Raw genomic sequence first — 23,188 nt, 5'->3', positions numbered from 1 at the left:
TATAACGCCATGTATTCCATGTGTGCCACATATATTACATAAAAGCTATTTTAGGAATTTTTTTTAAGAGAGCTAAAAATATTAATGGGACTAGTTCTTGTATCCCTTCTCTGGTAAAAACATAGGATTTTGTTATCATGAGTACCATTGTGCAGATCTTGCAATGGAGAGAAAAACTGAAATTAATATAATGTAAACTACCTCTAAAATTTCTTTTCTATTTATAAAAAAGATCATGACTTTAAAGTCTGATATCCTGAGGCATTCCAGGGCTAGAAACCAATGCCAGGTGAAGTGGAGAATCTCCTCTCCCCAATGGTATTCCCACCACTAGCTCTTTAGGGACAATAGCAATTCGACTTTAAAGTCATGACATGTTTACATCTAGGAAAGCTATAACTGGCTCAGGAATTAATCTAACTCCTCAGGCAGGTATAATCCAACAAGATAAGGAGAAAGTTATCAGGTGGCTTTTTTTTGTTTTAAGTGGCAGCTCTCTGAAACTACACAAACATTTTGGAATGTTGGAGTAAGACCCATGACGAGCTGGCACAATGGTAAAGTACGTGCTGATAAGTATGTGGTAAACTGCACAGGTATGTGATAAAAGTTATTTATCGTATCATGTTACTAGACTATATCACATGGATATCAGCTACACACAGAGGCACACTACCTATGTATGCTCCTTTACTTCCCCGAAGTTTAGATGAGAATGAAAAAGTTCTCACCCCATTAGAAGGTTCCAATTTCCTCCTCTTGGCAAGGTCTGTGATATTATTACCATTGTAATTGATGCTTTCCATACAGCCTTTGAAGTTTTTCCTGCTATTTGAACTTGGCTTCCCAGAAAAAGGCATGCCACCAAAGGTTATCTTTGAAAACAAACAAGAGACTGTGGCTAGTAACTGGAGTGAAATATATTAGAATTTTTAAACAAATATGCTGCAGATGTATTTGCTTTTCTGAACATTGACACGCAGCAAATGAGATAGCTAGAAATACTGTTTGCCCAAACAGCAAATTTAAATAAGCACTGCAAAAAAGAAAAAATGGAAGAAAGCAAATTTTGATTTTGTAATTTCAAATATTCACACTGGAGACGAAAATTCATTCCTATATGGAACAAAGCATACCATGTGACCTTTCAGCCCATTCTAGTCATTTCATCATGAATCGCTCACTCACAAGAAATATATCAAATAATAAATGATTTGGAAGAAATATCCATTGCAGAAAAATTTATAAACAAGGTAGGGAAGACAGTCAAATTATTTGTTTGGAATCATTCTCTGACTTCTAATGGTGATTCATATAATAAGGTATTAATTAAATTTGTGACTGAACTCCTTGGCGGAGAATTGTACATCTCCTGCACTGTGGTTTACCTCCATTTTACCATATATTTTATGTCATACCAGTCTCGGATGATGACCCAACAAGTTGTTCATTTTAAGAACACTTTCACTTCAGATTTGACAAAACACAAAGAAGGTACCAACATGAGATTTCTAAAGATAGCTACAGCACTTGACCCATGATTTAAGAATCTGAAGTGCCTTCCAGAATCTGATCGGGACAACATGTGGAGCACGCTTTCAGAAGTCTTAAAAGAGCAAAACTCCTATGAGGAAACTACAGAACTTGAACCACCAAAAGAGAAAATCAACCTTCTGCTGGTGGCATCTGATTCAGATGATGAAAATGAACGTGCATTGGTCTACACTGTTTTGAATCGTTATCAAGCAGAACCGATCATCAGCATGGACTCATGTCCCCTGGAATGGTGGTTGAAGCATGAAGGGACATATAAATCTTTAGCGCATCTGGCACGTAAATATCTTGTGAGACCAGCTACAATAGTACCATGAGAATGTTTGTTCACTTGCAGGTGATATTGTAAACCAGAAGCGGGCAGCATTATCTCCTGCAAATGTAAACAAACTTGTTTGTCTGAGCAATTGGCTTAACAACAAGTAGGATTGAGTGGACTTGCAGTCTCTAAAGTTTTACACTGTTTTATTTTTGAATGCTGTTATTTTTTGTACATAATTCTACATTTGTAAATTCAACTTTCATGATAAAGAGATTGCACTGAAATACTTGTATTAAGTGAATTGAAAATACTATTTCTTTTATTTTTACAGTGCACATATTTATAATAAAAATGAATATAAAGTGAGCACTGTACATTGTGTGTTGTAATTGAAATCAATATATTTGAAAATGTAGAAAACATCCAAAAATATTTATATAAATAGTATTCTATGATTGTTTAACAGTGCGATTGACAGCCCTAGTATTTATATTAAACAGATGGTGGTACCAATAATATACCAAAGTATATTCCTTCCCAAAAATGCTCACATACACTTCTTAGACACAGACTCTTGGCTTTGCATGAAATAAGTTTTCAAACATCATTCATTGTCAATTTCATCGGTTATTACTGAGAGCAGGAAAAGAAAACTCAAGGGGAACATTATCTATTTAAAAAATGTTTTGAACATATCATTTTCGATCTTAAAGAGGGGAAGAGCCTTGAGTCAGTATTTAAGAAAAGTACTATTTAATACCTATTTAATGCAATGCATCTGGAAACCAAAGGCTTTAAAAATTACTCACACTGGCTCCTTCATACAATCTTGTGGCCATGTCCTCAGCTGGTGACTAAGCTTTGTTCACTTTAATGAAATGACAACAGTTTACACCAACTGAGGATCAATGTTTTATTTGGTGCAACACAATCTTTGGTCAGCCAGTATTTATGCACTTGAAAAAAAGCAGTAAAGTGGAAAAGAAAAAGATTCTGAAGAAAAGTGAAGGAAAAAAAGGAGACAACCACACAGGATGACAAATACAGAGGGATTGATAGATTTTTTTTTTTTTGCATTAAAACCATAATCAATCAGAAATAGTCCCAATTTCTCTGGCTTGCTTATCTCTTCTGAAAGAGAGAAACTTAAAAAATAATTTCTCTATTTGAAATGTAGTTTTGATTCTCTCAGCTTTATCATCTATGATTAGTTTATCATAAGGGCAGCACATTTAAATGTGGTGTATGACAACTAAAAAGACAGTGTTAATTGAGAGGAAAGGGGACAGACAGTTCAGGACTAACCACTGACATTTGTATGAATTACTGAAATAAATTCAAAGTACTTCTCTCTTTGATGTATTCATGTAACTTCCATCAGAGATGAGGCACTTCCCACACACATTCAAAGTGGAATATAATCCAGAGGACTGCTACTGGAAAAATGCCCTACTGGTTGGAAGGGACAGAGATTCAAGCCTCATGTTTACACTGCAATTAAACGCCCATGACTGGCCTGTGCCTGCTGATTCAGTCTCATGCTCTGGGGCTGTTTAACTGCAATGCAGATGTTCAGGCTTGGGGTAGAGCCCAGGCTCTGGGACCCTCCCCTCTCACAGGTTCCCACAGGCTCAACTCCAGCACAATTAAACAGATCTGGAGCCCCGTGAACCAGAGTCAGCTGACAAAGGCCAGCTGCAGGTGTTTAATTGGCGTGCAAACATTAGATTCTATTTCTACCTTCAGAGGGGTAGCCGTGTTAGTCTGGATCTGTAAAAGCAGCAGAGAATCCTGTGGCACCTTATAGACTAACAGACGTTTTGGAGCATGAGCTTTCGTGGGCTGATTTACCAGCCATTGAGATGCGTTGTAGTGGAAATTTTACAGAGGGCAGGTATTTTATTTTGCTCTACAGCTTAGCAAGTGCTAGAGATGGAATGAGGGTTAGATTTTGCAATAGGGAGGTGTGAGGCCTCTGTTCTAGCAGATGGAGGATGTGAAAATGAAGAGAGTGAGAAACTGGCTCTGTAGTTTGCGCACCAGCCATGCACGTGTGGGTGTTGATGAGTGTTGTGCTAAACCCTGAGAGCGTGAATGGTTTCGAAGATTTGCAGATGAACATGAAAGCTGCAGACAGTTTCTCCTTTTTGAATCTGGATCCTGAAGTTTTTTTTGCTGGGCAGGATGTTGCACCTTAAGGTCTGGCTATAGTGTGATGCCGGGAGTTGGAGTGCGCTCCGTAGCAGGTTTTTGTATAAGTAGCCCATAATCCTAATAGTCTGATTTGTGTCCATTGTATCCTTTTTCGTAGACAGCTTCAGTTTTGATCCGAAGATGTACATAGGCAGAGGGGCAATTGCATGGCAATGATGAGCAGTATAATAGCAATGGTGGATCGTGCAGGTGAAGACGGTGATGGTGTGGTTCTGGGATCTGGTTAGTGTCCTGTTAATGGTGTCGCTGAGGTGTAATATGTGGGTTCAAAGTTGGGCAGGGCAGGAGTGTCAGTTGTTGGCATGGATGTTCCTGAGCAGGAGTTACTAGGTGGCGGTGTATCAGGTTGTTGGGAGAAAACGTTCAGGTGGCAGGTTGTTCTGGGCAGAGATTGGTCTGCACTAGTGCTGGTGGTTTCTTTGATCCGAACACGTGGCACCTCCTCCTGGTCATTCTGTGAATTTGCTTTGCCAGGCGACACCTCTTCCGGCAGTTACACTCCACCACTCTCAGCCTGCGAGTTCGCTCTCACTCCAGGAAGCACAGCATCCTCTGCATGACTCAGCCCTCCAGCCAGCTCACTGTGTGGGTCCCCTTCCAGGGATGGGTATCAATGTCCCTGCTCCCCAGCAGTTTCATACAGTCCTCCCCCTAACTGCCCTAGGAGCCACTCCCTCACTGGCTGGTAGGGGACCCAGCACTGCCACGTACTCCATGTTCCAGCTCAGGGGCTATCTAGACAGCAGCCAGGTGTGGGTCCCTCCTACACCTTGGTGCCTTCCCCTGAGCCTCTCCCTCATCTTCTGGCCTTCTCTACTCCTCTGGGTTTGCTAGTCTCTCAACTCCCTTCTCCCAGGGAGTTCTGGGTCCCCCCACCAGCCAGTGAGGGAGTGGCTCCTAGGGCAGTTAGGGTGAGGACTGTATGAAACTGCTGGGGAGCAGGGACATTGATACCCTCCTGATCCAAGCTGCTGGAGCCCCGGGGCCTTGGCAGCCAGGCTCCAGTGGGGATTTAAAGGGTCCAGGATTCCTTGCAGTGGCAGGAGCCCTGGGCCCTTTAAATCCCTGCCTGAGCCTTGCTGCCCCAGGGTAGCAGCAGCAGAGCTCCCACGGTGATTTAAAGGGCCCAGAGCTCCGCGGCAGATGGGGACCCAAGCCCTTTAATTCGCCCCTGAGCTCCCAGCCACTTCTGCAGCTGGTAGCTCCGGGGTGATTTAAAGGCCCTGGGGTTCCCAGCCACAGCTGGAGCCCTGTGGCCTTTAAATCTTGAAAGGTCCTGCCTCTTCTGGTTGAGGCCACACCCCTTCAGGTTGAGGCCATGCCCCCACTCAGGACTCCGGCGTACCAGTAAGTCCTTTAAGTTACTTTCACTCCTGCTTACAGAGAATACATTGTGATTGGTGAGCAAGCTCTCATTGATAAGAGGTGCAGGATCAGGGCCTATATTAGTAAAATGGTTCTACTTGGCCTTCTTTGCCACAAGATAAGGTCAGTGGGTTAAACCAATCCCCTATTTCTATTCTTGAACACAAGCCTCCTAGTTCAGGAGCATGCTCGTCACTTGGAATGAGATAACAGACTTTGGGGCACTTACAGTTGTTTTAATTTTATTTATTGTATTTTACATTTTGCCATTCAGGAAAGTGTATTTATTTTCATAATTTATTAAAGCAGTCAGCACACTCTCTAAGTACTGAAAGATATTTTTAAAAAGCCCACACACATTACTTGTGCAGTAATGTAAACACTCTAAGACCCAATATATAAATAAATGCTTCAGAAAAGAGATGAATCTTACAGTAGGCACTGAAGTTTGGCAGACTTGGGATCTAGCAGATAAATGGAGGAATTGAGTTTTAAAATTAATCGAACTACAGAGTTTTGTAGAAAATTGGAGTGAATCTAAGAACTAAAAGCACTGATTAAAATAAAAGCCATAAAATGTAGCAGAAAAGCTAAAGTTCATAGAAACGTAGGGCTGGAAGAGATCTCAGGAGGTTATCAAATCCAGCCCACTGTGCTCAAGTAAACCTAGATCATCGCTGACAGGTGTTTGTCCAATCTCTTCTTAAAAATCTCTAATGATGGGGATTCCATAACTTCCCTTGGAAGCCTATTCCAGAGCTTAGCTAACCTTATAGTTAGAAAGTTCTTCCTAATACCTAATCTAAATCTCTCTTGCTGCAGATTAAGCCTATTGCTACTTTTCCTACCTTCAGTGGACATGGAGAACAATTTATCACAGTCCTGTTTATAACAGCCCTTAATGTATTTGAAGGCTGTTATCAGGTCCCCTTTTCTTCTTTTCTCAAGATTAAACGTGCCCAGTTGGTTTTTTTTTGTTTTTTTTTTTTAACTTTTCCTCATAGGTCAGGTTTTCTAAATCTTTTAATCACTTTTAGCTGCTCTCCTCTGGACTCTCTCCAATTTGTTCACATCTTTCCTAAAGTGTGGCACCCAGAACTGGACACAATACTCCAGCTGAGGCCTCAGTGGCAAGTAAAGCAGGATACTTACCTCCTGTGTCTTACATACAACACACCTGTTAATACACCCCAGAATGATATTTGCCTTTTCACAACTGCTTCACATTGTTGACCCGTATTAAATGTCGTCCATTATAATTCCCAGAAACTTTTCAGCAGTACTATCACCTAGCCACTTATTCCTCCATTTAGTGGCTAAGCATTTGATTTTTTCCTTCCTAAATGAAGTACTTTGCACTTGTCTTTACTGAATTTCATCTTGTTGAATTCAGACAAATTCTCCAATTTGTCAAGGTTGTTTTGATTTCTAACCCTTTCCTCCAAAGTGCTTGCAAACCCCCGCCTCCCAGACCCCCACACAGTTTGGTGTCATCCTCAAATTTTACAAGCATACAATTTTACAAGTCATTAAAAAAAGAAGTGAATAGTACCAGATCCAGGACTGACCTCGCACAGGACTCCACAGGATGCACCCTCCCAGCTTGACAGTGAACCACTGATAACCACTTTTTGAGTACAGTCTTTCAACCACTCATGCATCTGCCTTACAATAATTTTATCTAGACTGCATTTCCCTAGTATGCTTTATGAGAATGCCATGTGCAACTATGTCAAAAGCCTTCCTAAAAACAAGACATATTATGTCTACTGCTTCTTCCTCATCCACTAGGCCAGTAACCCTGTCAAAGAAGAAAATTAGGTGGGTTTGGCATGATTTGATCTTGATAAATCCATGCTAACTATTCCTTATAACCCAACTCTAGAGGCTTATGAACTGATTGTTTAATGATTTGTTCCAGTATTTTTCCAGGTATTGAAATCAGGCTGACTGGTCTGCAATTCCCCTGGTCTTCTTTGTTCCCCCTTTTAAAGATAGGTACTATGTTTGTCCTTGTCCAGTCCTCTGGGGATCTCACCTGTCCTCCATGAATTCTTGAAGATAATGGCTAACAGTTCCGAGATTGTTTCAGCTAGTTCTTTACATACCCTAGGAATTCTATCAGGTCCTGCCAATTTGAATATATCTAATTCATCTAAATATTCTTTAACCTGTTCTTTTCCTGTTTTGGCTTGCTTCATCCCCCCTCGTTGGTCATATTAATTGTGTTGAGTATCTGGTCCCTACTAACCTTTGTGTTGAAGACAAAAAAAAATAGGCATTAATCCCCTCAGACTTCTTGATGTCATCAGTTATGAACACCCCTTCCCAACTAAATAGAGGACATACAGTTTCCTTAGTCTTTCTCTTGCTTCTAATGTATTTCTAGTATCTTTTCCTATTGCCTTTTATTTCTTTTGCTAGGGGCAACTAATTTTGTGCCTCAGCCTTTCTGATTTTGTCCCTACATGCTTTTGTTATTCTTTTGTATATTTGGCTTTATTCTAAAGAGCTGATATGAAGGAGAAATAGCAACAGCTGTCACTGTGTACCTCATAGTCCAGGTCCAGGTAATCAAATTCCCCATTGGTTCTGAAATGTTGCATGTGCCTATCCAGTGTTAGATTGATGTTCCTCCCATGACGTTCTATGACAATGGAGTGCCAATGGTGGTCATCCAAGAGGCTGCCTGCCATCACAGATGTGTGACCATAAATTGAGCCATACTGGTTGCTACCTGAGATGGAGAGGATGAGAAGAGCAGCAGATGATTAACTCAGACTCAGTGTCATTTAGGAAACTTATTCATCCTGATGTATCATATTTCACAAGAAACATGCTGCATACACACTATCATTACTATTGTGAAGTCAAGATCTGTCCACTCGGGAGTTTTTGCCATTAATATATTTAGCTAGGTTATATACCAAATATCTGATCTGTGAGATATATAATTAATTACTGATAACAGAAAACGTTTGATGGAAAATTATAGTAATATCCACTTCTTGTTAGTTATAAAATTGTTTTCAATCAGAGATTTTCTGTGTTTGAGCCCTAGAAAGTGAAAAGCTGTCACCTTCACTAGAGTATTTAGACTTTGGGCCAGATTCCCAGCTTCAGTGGAAGTATACTGACTTAGATGAGGACTTGGCCCTTGGGGTCTGATAACAGAAAAGCTTTAGGCCAGGACTACATTTGGAAGGGTGTGTAGTTATACCTATACTGGCATATTATAACAGCAAAACAATCTTATTATGGATGCAGCTTATACCAGAAAAACTGTGCATTTTTGCAAGTGAAGCTTATTCCAGCCCCAGAAGGGAAAGAAGCTATACTGGCAAACCACAGTATAACTGTGCTGGTATAACTGCATATAAACTAGACACTTCTGGTGGAACAGTTATGTTAGTTAGGGATCACACCTCTTCACATCCCTGACTGACATAGGTATATTGGCAAAAGATAGTCGTGTAGACCTGGTCTTAGTCAGCAATAAGGGAGGACTAGAACAAATCAGAAAGTTGTGCCACAATCTTCCATGTTTTGAATGCAGTATAATCTAAATCTATTTATGGAGCTGAAACTTTCTTAGCATTAAATATCACTGGAACTCAGACTTCGAGTCTTAGTAGATCCTTCCCTCCCCTATCTCCTCAGAGTGTATAATCACACCCCAGCCAAGCAAATGTACAGAAGCTATTATATATTATTCAAGCTGGCTGAGCTGAGAAATATAATGAAACCGAGAAATGAATAGGTTATAATTTCAGTGAAATTTGTTAAAAATGGATTAGTGCTACAGGAAGATGTGCTGTCCTCATCAGCATCTGCCTATATTGTTGATCTTTAGAAAAAGAAGCAGAATAGAAAATGCTAGTGGAAATAATTACTATTCATTGTAAATAATACATGAATAGAATAATTTACTGTTCACATGACTGCAAGAGAAGCAGGCAAAAGTTACATGAAACCTCATTTTAAAGGGCATTTGTTTTAAGAAAAAATGAATCTAATGAGACTTACACACTTTCCTTCTCATATGAGCAAAACTATTTTATATAATTCAGCCTATAAACCAAACTGCTCATAAGCCTGTAATATCTCTTGCAGAAGGAAAGAGACAGGAGTTGGGAGTAATAAATGTATAGATGACTCCTTAATGAGGCAACTAACTACAGACGGAGCCTGTATCTGACTCTGGCACTCCAGTGCTCAGATTTTATGAACACAGCCTACACTTATCATCATCTAGGGTCTCCTTAAATCCTGCCACAGAATTAGTTATATGATGTATTATATACAGAATACACAACAAAAGCCAACCTACTAATTTCCCAATCTCGAAGTTAACAGAAAAAATGGGCCCATATGAAAAGTAGCTCCCCAAAGTGTCCCAATAGTTATCTCACTTGCTTAGGGTATAGGCTCTAGCAACACTGGCACCAGGTTACGGAGATCGGTAAGCTGAAGATCATATCAGACATTCAGGGTGAGATCCTGTTCTATAACTGACTTCAATAGGGACAGGATTTCTCTTTAAGCATTTGCAGCCTAGAGCTGTCACTCTACCTCCTCTCTGGCTATACTTTCTACAAGGCAGTCTTCTTGGACGTCAGCTTGGCATTAGTCCATGGCTTCTCAGTGAGGGCCCCTCACTGTTTACTTTGTAGCTTCCCAAGTTTTCCTAAATTCACCTGGCCTTTCCCCTGATACCGCTGATCAGCACCCTCTCTCCCACAGCCATTTACTTCTACTATAAATGAATCTGTATAAAGCTAACCAGCACCGCATATGCCCTATACCAAGAATAAGATTCTCTTGTCATTTTTGGGAACAGTACATTTCTAGGTGTTATTGTTTTTTGTTGTGTTTCTACTTGTGGTTTCATTTTCATATTATTGACATTTTGTGTAGATAGTAAGACATAATCTACACTCATAAAAATAGTGCATACAGGAAAAGGTTCCACATTTTCACCAGATGATCTGATTCTAAGATACTGCTTAAAACAACAAGCAAAAGAAGAAGAAAAATGAAGAATGGTATTTGAATTTAAATTATGTACCTAAAATGATTTTTAAAGAATAAGCATACCTAGATTTAAATTAAGGACCAGCTTGGCTTTTTTCAGTTCCAGGGTGATATAGTCTCCTTGCTGTCCTTCTCCATGGAAGATGACACCTTCACTTTCAGAGGTTTTAAATTTCAAAGTGATGACATCTTTCAATGTTTTCATTTTCTTGTTCCTGAATCTGTATGGTAACACAGCATGGCCATCAAAATTGATAACATCGGCCCCTAAAGGGAAAAAGTAAATAACATTGTTGCTTAGTGATTATATATTACTGTGGCCACTGGAAACACAAACATAGAATTTGTGGATTACATCTGAGCAGGGTAAATGTATGAATGTGATATGAATTGTAAATATGTTTTCTCTAGGCTATAATTTAATGGAAGAATATATAATGCAGCAACCAGGTAGGACATGTATTTAATGTTTATTTTTTCATAGGGATATCATAAATTAGACTCAAAGATGCATAACCTACAGGTTTTATTCAAACTCCCTTTCATCTCTCTTGAACACGGTGTTGCTCACAAATATTTGCCTACCCAAAGTTAAAAGCAGGAAAGAAAACTTTCCCAGTGGCTGTTAATAGTCTGTTTGATGCCTCTTAGAAAATTCACTAGAGATGCATGTATGTGAATTTTTATCAATGAAATATGCAAAACTTCCCCGGTAATAATAAAATCAGACCAGATTCCTTGCAATGTTCATAAATTTTAGGCCTAAAATTCACACTCCAGTGAAATTACCATATTGTTCTGTTTGTGAACTATCTGCAAATGGATACAGATTGTTATGAATTTGTTTATTAGCATTTGTTTTACAAATTACTTCTGTAAACTATTTTAGTCTATGTTTTCTCATTAACTTTGCTGTAAGAATTCATGTACACCTCTGCCTCGATATAATGCTGTCCTCAGGAGCCAAAAAATCTTACCGCGTTATAAGTGAAACAGTGTTGTATCGAACTTGCTTTGATCCACAGGAGTGCACAGCCTCCTCCCCCCACAGCACTGCTTTACCGCGTAATATCTGAATTTGTGTTGTATCAGGTTGTATTATATTCAGGTAGAGGTGTATTGCTATTCACGATTCACTATTTATATCATGTGATTGGTCACCTAAATCCTCCTAGATGCAATATGATGTTGCTCCTGAGTCACTAAATGATAGAATGACCTAATATTTGCAAACTCTTTCAATTTCTGCCTGAAATAGCTTTGTCATTAATTTCTCTCTCTTTATGAAAAAAAAATATTTTCCAAACTTTGCTGACATGAATAATTCTGAATATCAATCAAAATAGATATGAATGTGACTGGTTTGTTTGAGAATTTGCAAAATATATTCATGAATATTTTTTGCAAATTTCCCTCCAATTTTGATTAAAATATGCATTTACTGACATCCCTTCAAATGCAGCAGTAAATAATCATACCTATACAACAAACATACAAGTCATTTTATGCTCCAGATGAAATCAGGATGGAAATTTCATCATCTGCAACACTGTGCCTTTGTGGGTTGTTCTCCTGGGATTGCTTGTAATATCTTTAAAATACTCACTTGTCCTTAACCACACTGACTGAAGATAATTAAAAACACAAATAATGTTCTACCCATTCATCCCTCTAAAAAAAATCTCCAGAAAACAAGAAAAAACAAAAACAAAACAAAAAAAAAAAACTACTCACCGTGGGTGAGCGGGTTAGTAAATTTTTTAAAGGCTTCCTTAGAATATTTTGTATGTGCATAAATAAGAGTATGTATTGCAACCTGAATTCATTAGGACTTTCACTTTCAAGTGCTTTCAGTGAAGCACTTAAGCAATGCTTATGTCCATTCCTATTCAACATGGGACTTAAGCACCACCTTAAGTGATTTGCTGAATTGGGGCTTTAATTATTATCAGGAGCCACTTATACATGCTATGTCCATAAGGTGTCCTAGTCACAATCTGTAAGTTCCTGATACAGCTATTGCAGTTAACCTCAGAGCTCTCTGAGTGTAACAGAAAAGCAAGCACAGTGACGCTCGGTAATCTTTTACTGAAAGCTGAACAGTCAGTGCTACAAAAAGTAACTGCATCTTCTTGCTTAGTGACAGATTAACAAACCATTCTGTCTCTGTTAATTAACCTATTCATCACCAATTAGGATTAAGCCTTGCTGTCATGTTGATTAAATATATATTGATACACCATTTAAGCATCCAGTATACTAAGTCACCAAAGGTTAAGAGAAACACATGGTACTTCCATCACATAGTGTTTTCGCCAAAATAATTAAAGTAACACTTCTGTAGAATTTCACTGCACTGATTCTAAGCTTCTTTACATGATGGGTGAAGTCTGTGACACCTATTTTATGCTGTATTGTCCATTTGCTTTTGGGATATCTTTAGTAAGTTTGTACAACATATACAAATTGGATTATTGTCAGACTCCCAGGTGGCATAAATGGCTGTAAACTCTGGAGCTTTACATCTAGAGCAGCTGATGAGATAGTCTTATATATTTCCAACATTCTTGTTAATGGGTAGACATTATGATTATAACTGCTAAGGGTTGAAGGAAGGGGTAGTACAGTATTTTCACATTAATGGCCCTTAAAAAAATTCCAGCTCTGAATACAATATAGAAAGCTAAAGAAAAGAAAGCTACAGTATAGAAAGCTAAAGAAAATACATTATAGAAAGCTAACAGGTTTTGTTACTCTACCTTAAAAATTATGCACACATTTTAAGTCTGTGTGCTGTAAAGAAAACCAAAATAATAAAGTGATTGTTGATTGCAGACCAGCAGCTTATGAGTTTATTTCAGAGACTATTTGAGATCAAAATGTAAGGCAATCTACCTTAAGCACCTTTGCTATAGGCTCAATTCAGTGCCAACTAATGTCAATGGAAAGACCGTAATTGATGTCAGTGGATGCCTGACTGGGCCATATATGAGCTGGAAACTAACCTTAGTTACCCTGTGGCTTGAAACAACTCTTAAACCACCTTTCTACACATCCATCCATTCTACACATTACCATGCATTCTACACTGCCAGGCCAAAGACTGCAGAGTACTCCACATATTTGAGCAGAATCTTTATATCTGTTCCTCTTCCCATAGAGGAGAAAAAGGAGCTGGGATGTATAGATTCTGCAGAGAAGCCTCCTTATGCCTCAGCCAGCTCCTCCCCTTTCCATCCTCCCTCTCAGCTCAGTTGTCAAATAAAGTGATATTAAATGTCAAGGTGCACCCATAATGCATTTCCTTCTTCCATCGGTCCTATATCATGGTTCTCAACTGGGGGTCCGTGGCCCACTGAGGGGGTGTGAGCCATTTCAGGGTGTCTACCAAGCAGGGCCACTGGGAACCCTGAGACCTACAGCCTGGCAGCTGAAGCTTGGAATCCTGAATCCCAGCACCCTGTGGGGCAGGAGCCAGAGCCACCCACTCTGGGCTAAAGCCCTGATCTCCAGCACGGCTCTCTCCAGGGAAGAAGCCTCATGCCCAGGCATCCTGAGCCATGGCAGAAGCCACCCCATGGGGCTGAAACTCGAGCCCCAAGACCTGGCAGAAAATGCCTTGAGCCCCAGTGTCCCCAGCCCCAGCTGAAGCTGCCCTATTGGAAAGTGGGGCAGCCCCAGCCCCAACATACCTAGCCACAAGCTGTCCCCCCACCCCAAACAGCAGAAGCCCCAAGTCCCCTGCCCTATGGGGAAAAAGCCATGAGCCTCCCATCCCATGAGGCTCCTGGGCCTCGCCCCCACAGCAGCCCTCTGGGGTTGAAGCTGCCCCCCCACCCCACAACTGAAGCCATCACCTCCCCTCCCTCACTAGGTCATGGAGTTTTGATAGCATGTTGGGAGGGCATTTGAAAGAAAAAGGTTGAGAACCTCTGCTGTACATTTCACGGTAGCAGACAGCGGGCCATCAGCAAATAGCTGTGCACCACCTACTGACAAATTTGAGAGCCCTTTCCAACATATTTTCAACATATTTTATAAGAAAAGTAGTGTCAGTTTGAGAAAAATATATGGATTTGCCCACAATCCATCCTGACCCCCTTCTGCTGTGTTTGTAGCTGACAAAGGGAAGTCTGTTGGGAAGACAGGTCAAAATAAGAATCTTTAATTCCAATTTTCTAGGTTCCCAGCATTTTCTTTAAAGACTACATTATCAACATTCCACAAGTGCTGTTTTAAAGGGCTATATATTCTCAGCCTTAACTCTAACTCATCTCTAGGAATAACAACCTTGGTCAGGCCAGTTATACCATACTACTATACCGGGTGAAGTTGTTATGCAAGTTGTGCTGTGCATCTCTGCCAATGTTCCCATATCCTGGCCCACAATGTCCATTAGTCCAGTTGTGGGTTTCTCTTAAAAACAAAATGAACAAAGTTTCAAACAAAATGGGGGAGGAGTACATTGTACAAATGTCCACTGTATGAGGACAGTTGAGACCCTAACCTATTGTTTGATTATGCCTAAAAGAAGGTCCAAATAAGGATGCTCAGATCCAGAAACTGAACTTCTCAAAAGTTCAGCGGCCATTTGATTTGGTGTTCCAGTTCGGTTCAGTATTGAAATAGGTCAAACACACATTGCATTTGGACCTGGGCTCTGTTCTGAAGATTTTTAATTAAATAATCAAGTTTGACCCTCTCTCTGTTTGTCATCTCAGTCAAACTTTGGAAGTTTTAAATAATTAAATAAAAATGATGCTTAAAATCATCATTCATAGCAATCAGGTTTCACAGCTGAGTGGTCAAAAAGGAATACTGTCTTTACTCTTCAGCTTGAAACTGAGTTATACCAAAAATTTAACAGTCTACTTTATGGGGCCTGTATTGACATCAAAAACGTTTTTGATTCAGTTGATAGGTCAGTACTTTAGTTGTTGGTGTTCTAAATGTTCTGCTAAATCATATAGAATCATTGATTATCAGGGCTGGAAGGGACCTCAGGAGGTCATCTAGGCCACCCCCCTGCTCAAAGCAGGACTGATCCCCAGACAGATTTTTGCTCAAGATCCCTAAATGGCCCCCTCAAGGATTAAACTCACAACCCTGGGTTTAGCAGGTCCATGCTCAAACCACTGAGCTATCCCTCCCCCGCAATCTGGTGCATGATCTTAAAACTGCTACTAGAGCAAGAGTGTGCATTGGTTCATGGCTTTTGCCACATTTCTACACAACTTCAGGTGTGCGGCAGGGACACAGTCTCACCTTGGTACTATTTTGTTGAGCTATTGACTGGATATTAGGATTTGCCACCCCACACATCAGAATCGAGCTTGGTCAAGTGTTCTCTGACCAAGACTGACATGACGATGCTATTTGGCTTGTGGAAAAGCCATAGAATTTCAACCCCACTCTCCAAGGTCTTCAAGATGGTGGCCACACTATGAGATTGGATGTATCATGGCAGAAGCCCAAGGTCCGGGACCTCAGAGCTGGGCCACCAGAAACACTGATGCAGGTAGGGCAGAGTACTGTAATAGCAGTGATGAGTTCATCTACTTATGCTGCAAGCAGAGTTTAAATGGTCACAGCAAAATGGACGTTTTGATTAATAGGTTTCACTGCGTCCTGCATTAAGTCAATGTCTTGCTTATGGATGCAAAAAAGTCTTCGTGCTGAGACAAAGTTTAGGATCTATCAAACCCATGTACAACCTGAATTGCAATACAGGTTAGAAACCTGCCCTCCCTTATAGGCAAGCTTGAAGAAGCTAGAGACATTCCATATCCACAGTCAGTGCCAAATCCTGAGCATAAAGTGGTTTGAATTTGTTTAAACGTCATAATCTCACAGAGATCTGGCCTTTCTTCAATCACTCATTATATTCAAAAGCAGTGTTGTGCAATCTTTGAACATATCGCCAGGCGTGACAAAAACACCCCAGCACAAGATGCATGCAAACTCTCCATCAATGTACAAAAGAGTGCATGTCCTGATCCTACCTGGTCCCACCCGTGGGGTCGACAGGATTGAACCATATGTGGAAACTTCACTACATGATGCCTGGAGCAACGCCACCAACCATGATCTCTCTGGCTAGTACAACAGTCCTCAGTAGACTATGAGTTTTTGAGGATGATACTTACATCCGACTGCAATATAGCCACCTATAGTATAAGGCTAGTGCACAACAGCTGTGACTGTGCTAACATTTATTACAAACATCCTTCTTCTTTTACAAAACATGTCTTGCAATACAAATTCATTGTAATTAAGGCTGTCAAGCGATTAAAAAACTAATTGTGGTTAATTGTGTGATTAATCTAACTGTTAAACAATAATAGAATACCATTTATTTAAATAATTTTTGATGTTTTCTACATTTTCAAATATATTGATTTCAATTACAACACATACTACAAAGTGTAGAGTGCTCACTTCATATTTATTTGTATTATAAGTATTTGCACTGTAAAAAAAAAAAGAAATAGTATTTTTAAATTCACCTAAAACAAGTACTGTAGTGAAATCTCTTCATCATGAAATTTGAATTTACAAATGTAGAATTATTTACACAAAAAACTGCATTAAAAATAAAACAATGTAAAATTTTAGAGCTAGCAAGTCCACTCAGTCCTACTTCTTTTTCAGCCAATTGCTCAGACAAACAAGTTAGTTTACATTTTCAATGGTGCCTGCTTCTTGTTTACAATGTCACCTGAAAGTGAGAACAGTTGTTCACATGGTACTCTTGTAGTCAGTGTTGCAAGATATTTACGTGACAGATATGCTAAAGATTCATATGTCCCTTGATGCTTCAACCACCATTCCAGAATACAAGCATCCATGCTGATGACGGGTTCTGCTCAATAACAGCCCAAAGCTGCTGTGCAGACTGACGCATGTTCATTTCCATTATCTGAGTCAGATGCCACTAGCAGAAGGTTGATTTTCTTTTTTGGTGGTTCAGGTTGTGTAGTTTCCACACTGGAGTTATGCTCTTTTAAGACTTCTGAAAACATGTTCTACATCTTGTCCCTCTCAGATTTTGGAAGGCAATTCAGATTCTTAAAGCTGGGGTCAAATGCTGTAGCTATCTTTAGAAATCTCACACTGGTATCTTCTTTGTATTTTGTGAAATCTGCAGTGAAAATGTTCTTAGAATGAACAACACGTGCTGGGTCATCATCTGACACTACTATAACATGAAATATATGGCAGAATGTGGGTAAAACAGAGCAGAGACATACAGTTCTTCCAAGGAGTTCAGTCACAAATTTAATTAATGCATTATTTCTTTAAATGAGCATCATCAGCATGGAGGCATGTCCTCTGGAATGGTGGCCGAAGCATGAAGAGGCATATGAGTGTTTAGCATATCTGGCACATAAATACCTTGCAACGCTGGCTACAAAAGTGCCAGGCAAATGACTGTTCTCACTTTCTGGTGACATTTTAAATAAGAAGAGGGCAGCATTATCTCCTGTAAATATAAACAAATTTGTCTGTCTTAGTGATTGGCTGAAAAAGAAGTAGGACTGAATGGACTAAAGTTTTACATATTTTTGTTTCTGAGTGTAGTAATGTAACAAAAAAAATCTACATTTATAAGTTGCACTTTCATGACAAAGAGATACTTCATTTGCTCTACAGCATTTTCACGAGGTGAAGTGAAAAATAGTATTTCTTTTATCATTTTTTATAGTGCAAATATTTGTAACAAAAAATAACACACTGATTTCAATTGCAACACAGAATACAATAGATATGAAAATGTAGACAAAAATCCAAAATATTTAATAAATTTTAATTGTTATTCTATTGCTTAACAGTCTGATTAAAATTGCAATTAATCATGATTAATTTTTTTAATCACCCTAACCCTAATTTTTTACATCATGATTGTTTGAGTTAATCACATGAGTTAACTCAGATTCACTGACAGCCCTAATTGTAATACGTAGTCATTGATTTCTAAGTTCAGCCAAAACTATCGTCTTGGTCTTGTTCTTATAAACTATAAACTCTTAAGTATGGATTAGTTCATAAATAAATGTGAAGTCCAAATAAAATAGTTGCAATGTAAGGAACACACTAGAATTCAAACAAGAGATAGGAGGGGAAATACTTTTCAATTTGTACATAAAATGTAGAATATTATGGCACCCTTGAAAATCTTCAGTCAGGAAAGTAGTAAATAAAAAGAGGTCATCATGTCAGATTGGCTACAGAGCTCCCTATAACAACTCTTGCTTGTTTTTAAAACATAAAATTGACAGCAGATCCAAGTGCTTGTTTCTAGTAGAGTTATATCTACAATTCTCTTGAGAATTCCACATCTAATAAGCAATTTTGGAAAACCATCATGAAATCTATTTCTAGAAAATCCATGTGGAAACCACATTTATTCAGTTCTGAAAATCTAAGAGAGGAACAATTTAGATTTTCACATCCAACATGCTTATTTTTGCTCTACTGAGAATGGCTCAGTTCGTTTTAACCACTCAGCCAGTATTCAATGTATTCTCATCCACAGAAAATATCAACCATATAACAGTCTTGAGTAAAATGTTACGTACATTGAATGGCAAAAAATAAATAATCGTGGCCATTACAAGCTTAAAGACATTGATTTCTAATATACTATAAAGAATGTCCCTTAAACAATGCCATGAATACTCCTGCATGTATCTGTTCCTTGCTGTTATAGTACTCTAAATGAGCTGTATTATTTTATCATTGAGGCTTGTGTGTACCTCCCATTAATGTCTGCAGCAGTTACATTTGAGCGTCAGGGATCTGATCTATTATCAATTGAAGGCAATGGGAATCCTTCCATTGACTTCAACGGGCTTTTTGGATTAAACCCCAGATCTAACCCAATTTACAAAGAATTGAAACTAAGTAATTTTTTCAACAACATATTGAAAATTATACCTTTCAATACACCTATTGAAAAAAATCAGCTATTATAGCTATGATGTAGGAAAATATGCCTATATCTTCACTAGAAATGCTGTAGTGCTTCTGTGCAGACACTCGCTACAGACCTGGCCTACGTTTGACACAAGGTACTATAGCATCTAAAGAAACCAGACATTAAGCACTGTGTTGTTTAGAGTATTATTGTTTGAGCTGCCCCACCCACCCAACCCCTCCCCAAGACCTTGTCTGAAATAAATTATGAAACACGAATTAGGAAAAAGCAACTTATTAGAAAATATCTTATATCATATATAAAATCATATTATATCTTGCACATTAAATATACTATGTCAATCTTTTGAATATCGTATGGATTCATGATATAGTGCCCTTAAAGAGACAGGTATCCTTGTATACATGCTTAGCTTTATTTACGAGTAGACCCATTGATCACTCGCATTAGTAAAATTAAGTGTCTGCAGGACCTGGCCCCTTGTTATCATGTGTCTTGAAAAATCATTCAATAATAATAAAAAACAGCAGTAATTTTCTGCTTAGTAGTATTCTCTTCAGCAGTGCTATGCTGGGAGGACCCACATGGTCTTGGATAATTCAGTGCCCTGCAGATTACACAGTAAATCTGTTTAAGAGCTCCAGTATGTAGAACTGTGGTAATAATCTATGTTCCTTATGTGGTGACGGTTGATTATTTAATGTTAGGATAATTACCATGACATGTTAGCTTATTTAGACACTACCACCATATAATTTCTATAATTACAATGTAAATATATGATTCTTTCTGTCCTAAATCACTGAAGTACTGACCCTGGCATCACAGAGATCTTCTTAATTCACCAAGCTACAGAGAACGTGGACCTCCCCTGTGCTCAGTGAAGTCTCATTGCTCTGAGAGACTACGCCTGTAATATTAAACAAGGATACTAATTTTCCTAAATCTTTAATTAAGGAAATTACAGTTCTGAAGCCTTAAAAATATACCTTTCCTGTATGAGATTTCCTGACTTGGGTGGAGTATTCTATTAAATAACACTGTGGGCTTCTTAAAAGACTATTCCCACTTTTGGCGGGATAGGTAGAGTTTTTAGTCTTTATACCATTGTAAGTCAATGAAGCCACCTCAAGCTATAGCCACCTATTCCTCTAGCTAATAGTTCCACCATATTCAAATTCTTCTCAAAAGGGATGAAGTCATGAAGCCTACCAGATGCGAAGGGGAGGAGAGCTAACATACATGAACCCCACACTTAGCCTCTAAGACACTCATTGTGCATTTATCAATTTTGTGATTTTATTACCATCCTCCTGCCTGCCCAAATGTCATCTGTTTATGACACTCATTTGTTGTGTCTTCCTAAATTTAGGGCAGCTACCACATTCTTGTGAGACACACAGAACTATCTTTGATGTTCACAAATAATTAATTAACAATAATAAACCGGCATTAAAGTCTCAGAACTTCAAACAGAAATTTCTTTACTTTTTTCATAGGAGGGACCCAAATCTACAGATAATGTCAAAATCTCTAAGACTTCCCATTTATAAAACATAACCGAAACACCGAAATCTGTAGTTTAAATATAATCGCTTAGCTACTATGATGACGGGCATGAACGAAAAATCTAAGAATGATATATCAGATGCAATAGAACAAAAACTCATGGCAATAAAGCAGAGGAGCAATGAGACATATTTTTGCAAAGAAGTGTACATCCTGACACAAACAAAACCAGAATTACTCATTGTAACGTTAAAATATGGGCCTAGATTTTCAAAATGACTAGCAATTTTGGGGGGACCCAATTTGACACATTTTGGATAAGACACCACACTGGTACTGATACACAGCCAACATGACAGCATGCTGGCAGTGTATGTCTGCACTACGAGCTCATGTAGATATATTCGCACTAGCTTTCATCTGAGCTAGCACACTAAAAATAGTAGTGTAGCCATGGTAAAATGGGCACCTATAGTGGCAACCTGGGCTTGTTGTCCTGAGTAAGTACTCATGGGATTCAAGTAAGTTTGTATTGCTGCTGCTGCCACCTGGGCTACTAAGGCTACACTATCATTAGCATGCTAGCTCAGAGTGCAAGTATGAGTATTTTTAGCATGCTAGCTAGTGAGAGTATGTCTACGCGAGCTGGGAATCACACCCTAGCTCACAGTGTAGATGAGGGGTTCTCAAGCTTCATTGCACCGTGACCCCCTTTTGACAAAAATTACTACACAACCCCAGGAATGGGGACCAAAGCCTGAGTCCGCCAATGCCCCAGTCCCACCACTCAGAACCAAAGCCCAAGCTCTACTGCCCTGGGCTGGTGGGCTGAAGCCCAAGGGCTTCAGCCCCAGGCAGGTGGCCTGTAACCTGAGCCCTGCCACACAGGGCTGAAGGCCTTGGGCTTCAACTTCATCCCTGGGTGGTGAGGCTTGAGCTTTGTCTCCAGCGGCAAGGCTTGGGCTTGGGCCCCAGCAAGTCTAACACCAGTCCTGGCAACCCCATTAAAACGGCATTGCGATCCACTTTGGGTTTCCGACCTCCAGTTTGAGAACCGCTGGTATAGTGCATGCACAGCCTTTCGATCAATTTCACCTAATAGTTAGAAATGCATCTCTACACCTGTCAAGGGTTTTTTCCCCACTTTGAACTTTATCATCCAAAAAGTGGGGACCCGTATGATCACTTTTAAGCTTAATTGCTAGCTTAAATTTGGTACGCTGCCACCAGCCAAAAATATAGTGTTTGGCACACTTCCTGCTCCCCCAAAACCTTCCCTGGGAAACCCAAGACCCAAACCCCTTGGGTCTTAAAACAAGGAGAAATAAACCATCCCCCCAGACTTTCCCCTCCCTGGGTTGCCTTGGGAAGCTACACAGATCCAAACTCCTGGATCTTAAAACAAAGAGGAATTAACCATGTTCCCTTTCCTCTTCCCGCCCCCCCCCAAGATCGCCTGGTGAAGTTTAGACTCAATCCATTGGATTCCAAACATGGAAAATCAATCAGGTTTTTCTTAAAAAGCAACGCTTTTAATTAAGAAAGAACGGTAAAAATTATCTCTGTAAATTCAAGATGAAAAAATGCTACAGGGTACTTCAGATTCATATAGACTAGAGGGACTCCCCCCCCCCTACCCTGAGATTCAAAGTTACAACAAAGACGGTAAAATCCTCCAGCCAAAAAGACATTTACAAAGTTAAGAAAAAAACAATAAGACTAATCCGCCCTTCCTGGCAAACTTACAATTTTGAAACGTGAAAGACTGATTCAGAAAAGATTGGGAACACCTAGGTGTATGGTCTGGTCCCTCTTAGCCCCAAGAGCGAACAACGAACAAAACAAACACCACAAACAAAAACTTCCCTCCACCAAGATTTGAAAGTATCTTGTCCCCCCATTGGTCCTCTGGTCAGGTGTCAGCCAGGTTCACTGCGCTTCTTAACTCTTTACAGGTAAGAGAGACATTAACCCTTAATCATCTGTTTATGACAACACCACACTGCAGTGGGAAAAAATGAGTAATTTGGGTCTCAGGCAGCAGTCAAAAGAATCTTTTATATTTTTTTTCCACAATGAGACAGAAAAGTAGAGTCAAAGTATTTGAACATTGCCTGCAGGCCTAAGAAAACAGTCAGCATGGTTATACTGTAATTTACAGCAGTACAGCCAACAGTGATGAGCCTATGTTCTCTGAGAGCAAGGTGTCTGACATTCAGAAGAGAAGCCACCACACCATATACACACAGACACTTATGTATACTACTTTACGTTGAGGAAGTGTGAGGTGAAGGAAAATCAATTTTTTTGAG

General features: G+C 39.4%; 1 protein-coding gene across 1 annotated transcript in view; it reads right to left on the bottom strand.

Moving 5' to 3' along the window:
• CNTNAP2 (contactin associated protein 2) overlaps positions 1-23,188 on the bottom strand; it is a 2,322,964-nt gene that overhangs the window by 1,453,781 nt on the left and 845,995 nt on the right. The window contains exons 5-7 of the mRNA XM_075062605.1: positions 10,493-10,696; positions 7,948-8,132; positions 732-875 (exon numbers count right to left, since the gene is read on the bottom strand). Of these exons, the coding sequence (XP_074918706.1) occupies positions 732-875; positions 7,948-8,132; positions 10,493-10,696 (533 nt within the window). The remainder of the gene's footprint in view (positions 1-731; positions 876-7,947; positions 8,133-10,492; positions 10,697-23,188) is intronic.

This window comes from Chelonoidis abingdonii, chromosome 2 (assembly GCF_003597395.2).
Source record: "Chelonoidis abingdonii isolate Lonesome George chromosome 2, CheloAbing_2.0, whole genome shotgun sequence".
NCBI classification, from domain to species: Eukaryota; Metazoa; Chordata; order Testudines; family Testudinidae; genus Chelonoidis; species Chelonoidis abingdonii.
Note: the sequence above shows the minus strand (reverse complement) of the source record. Positions and strands in the feature narration are given on the sequence as shown.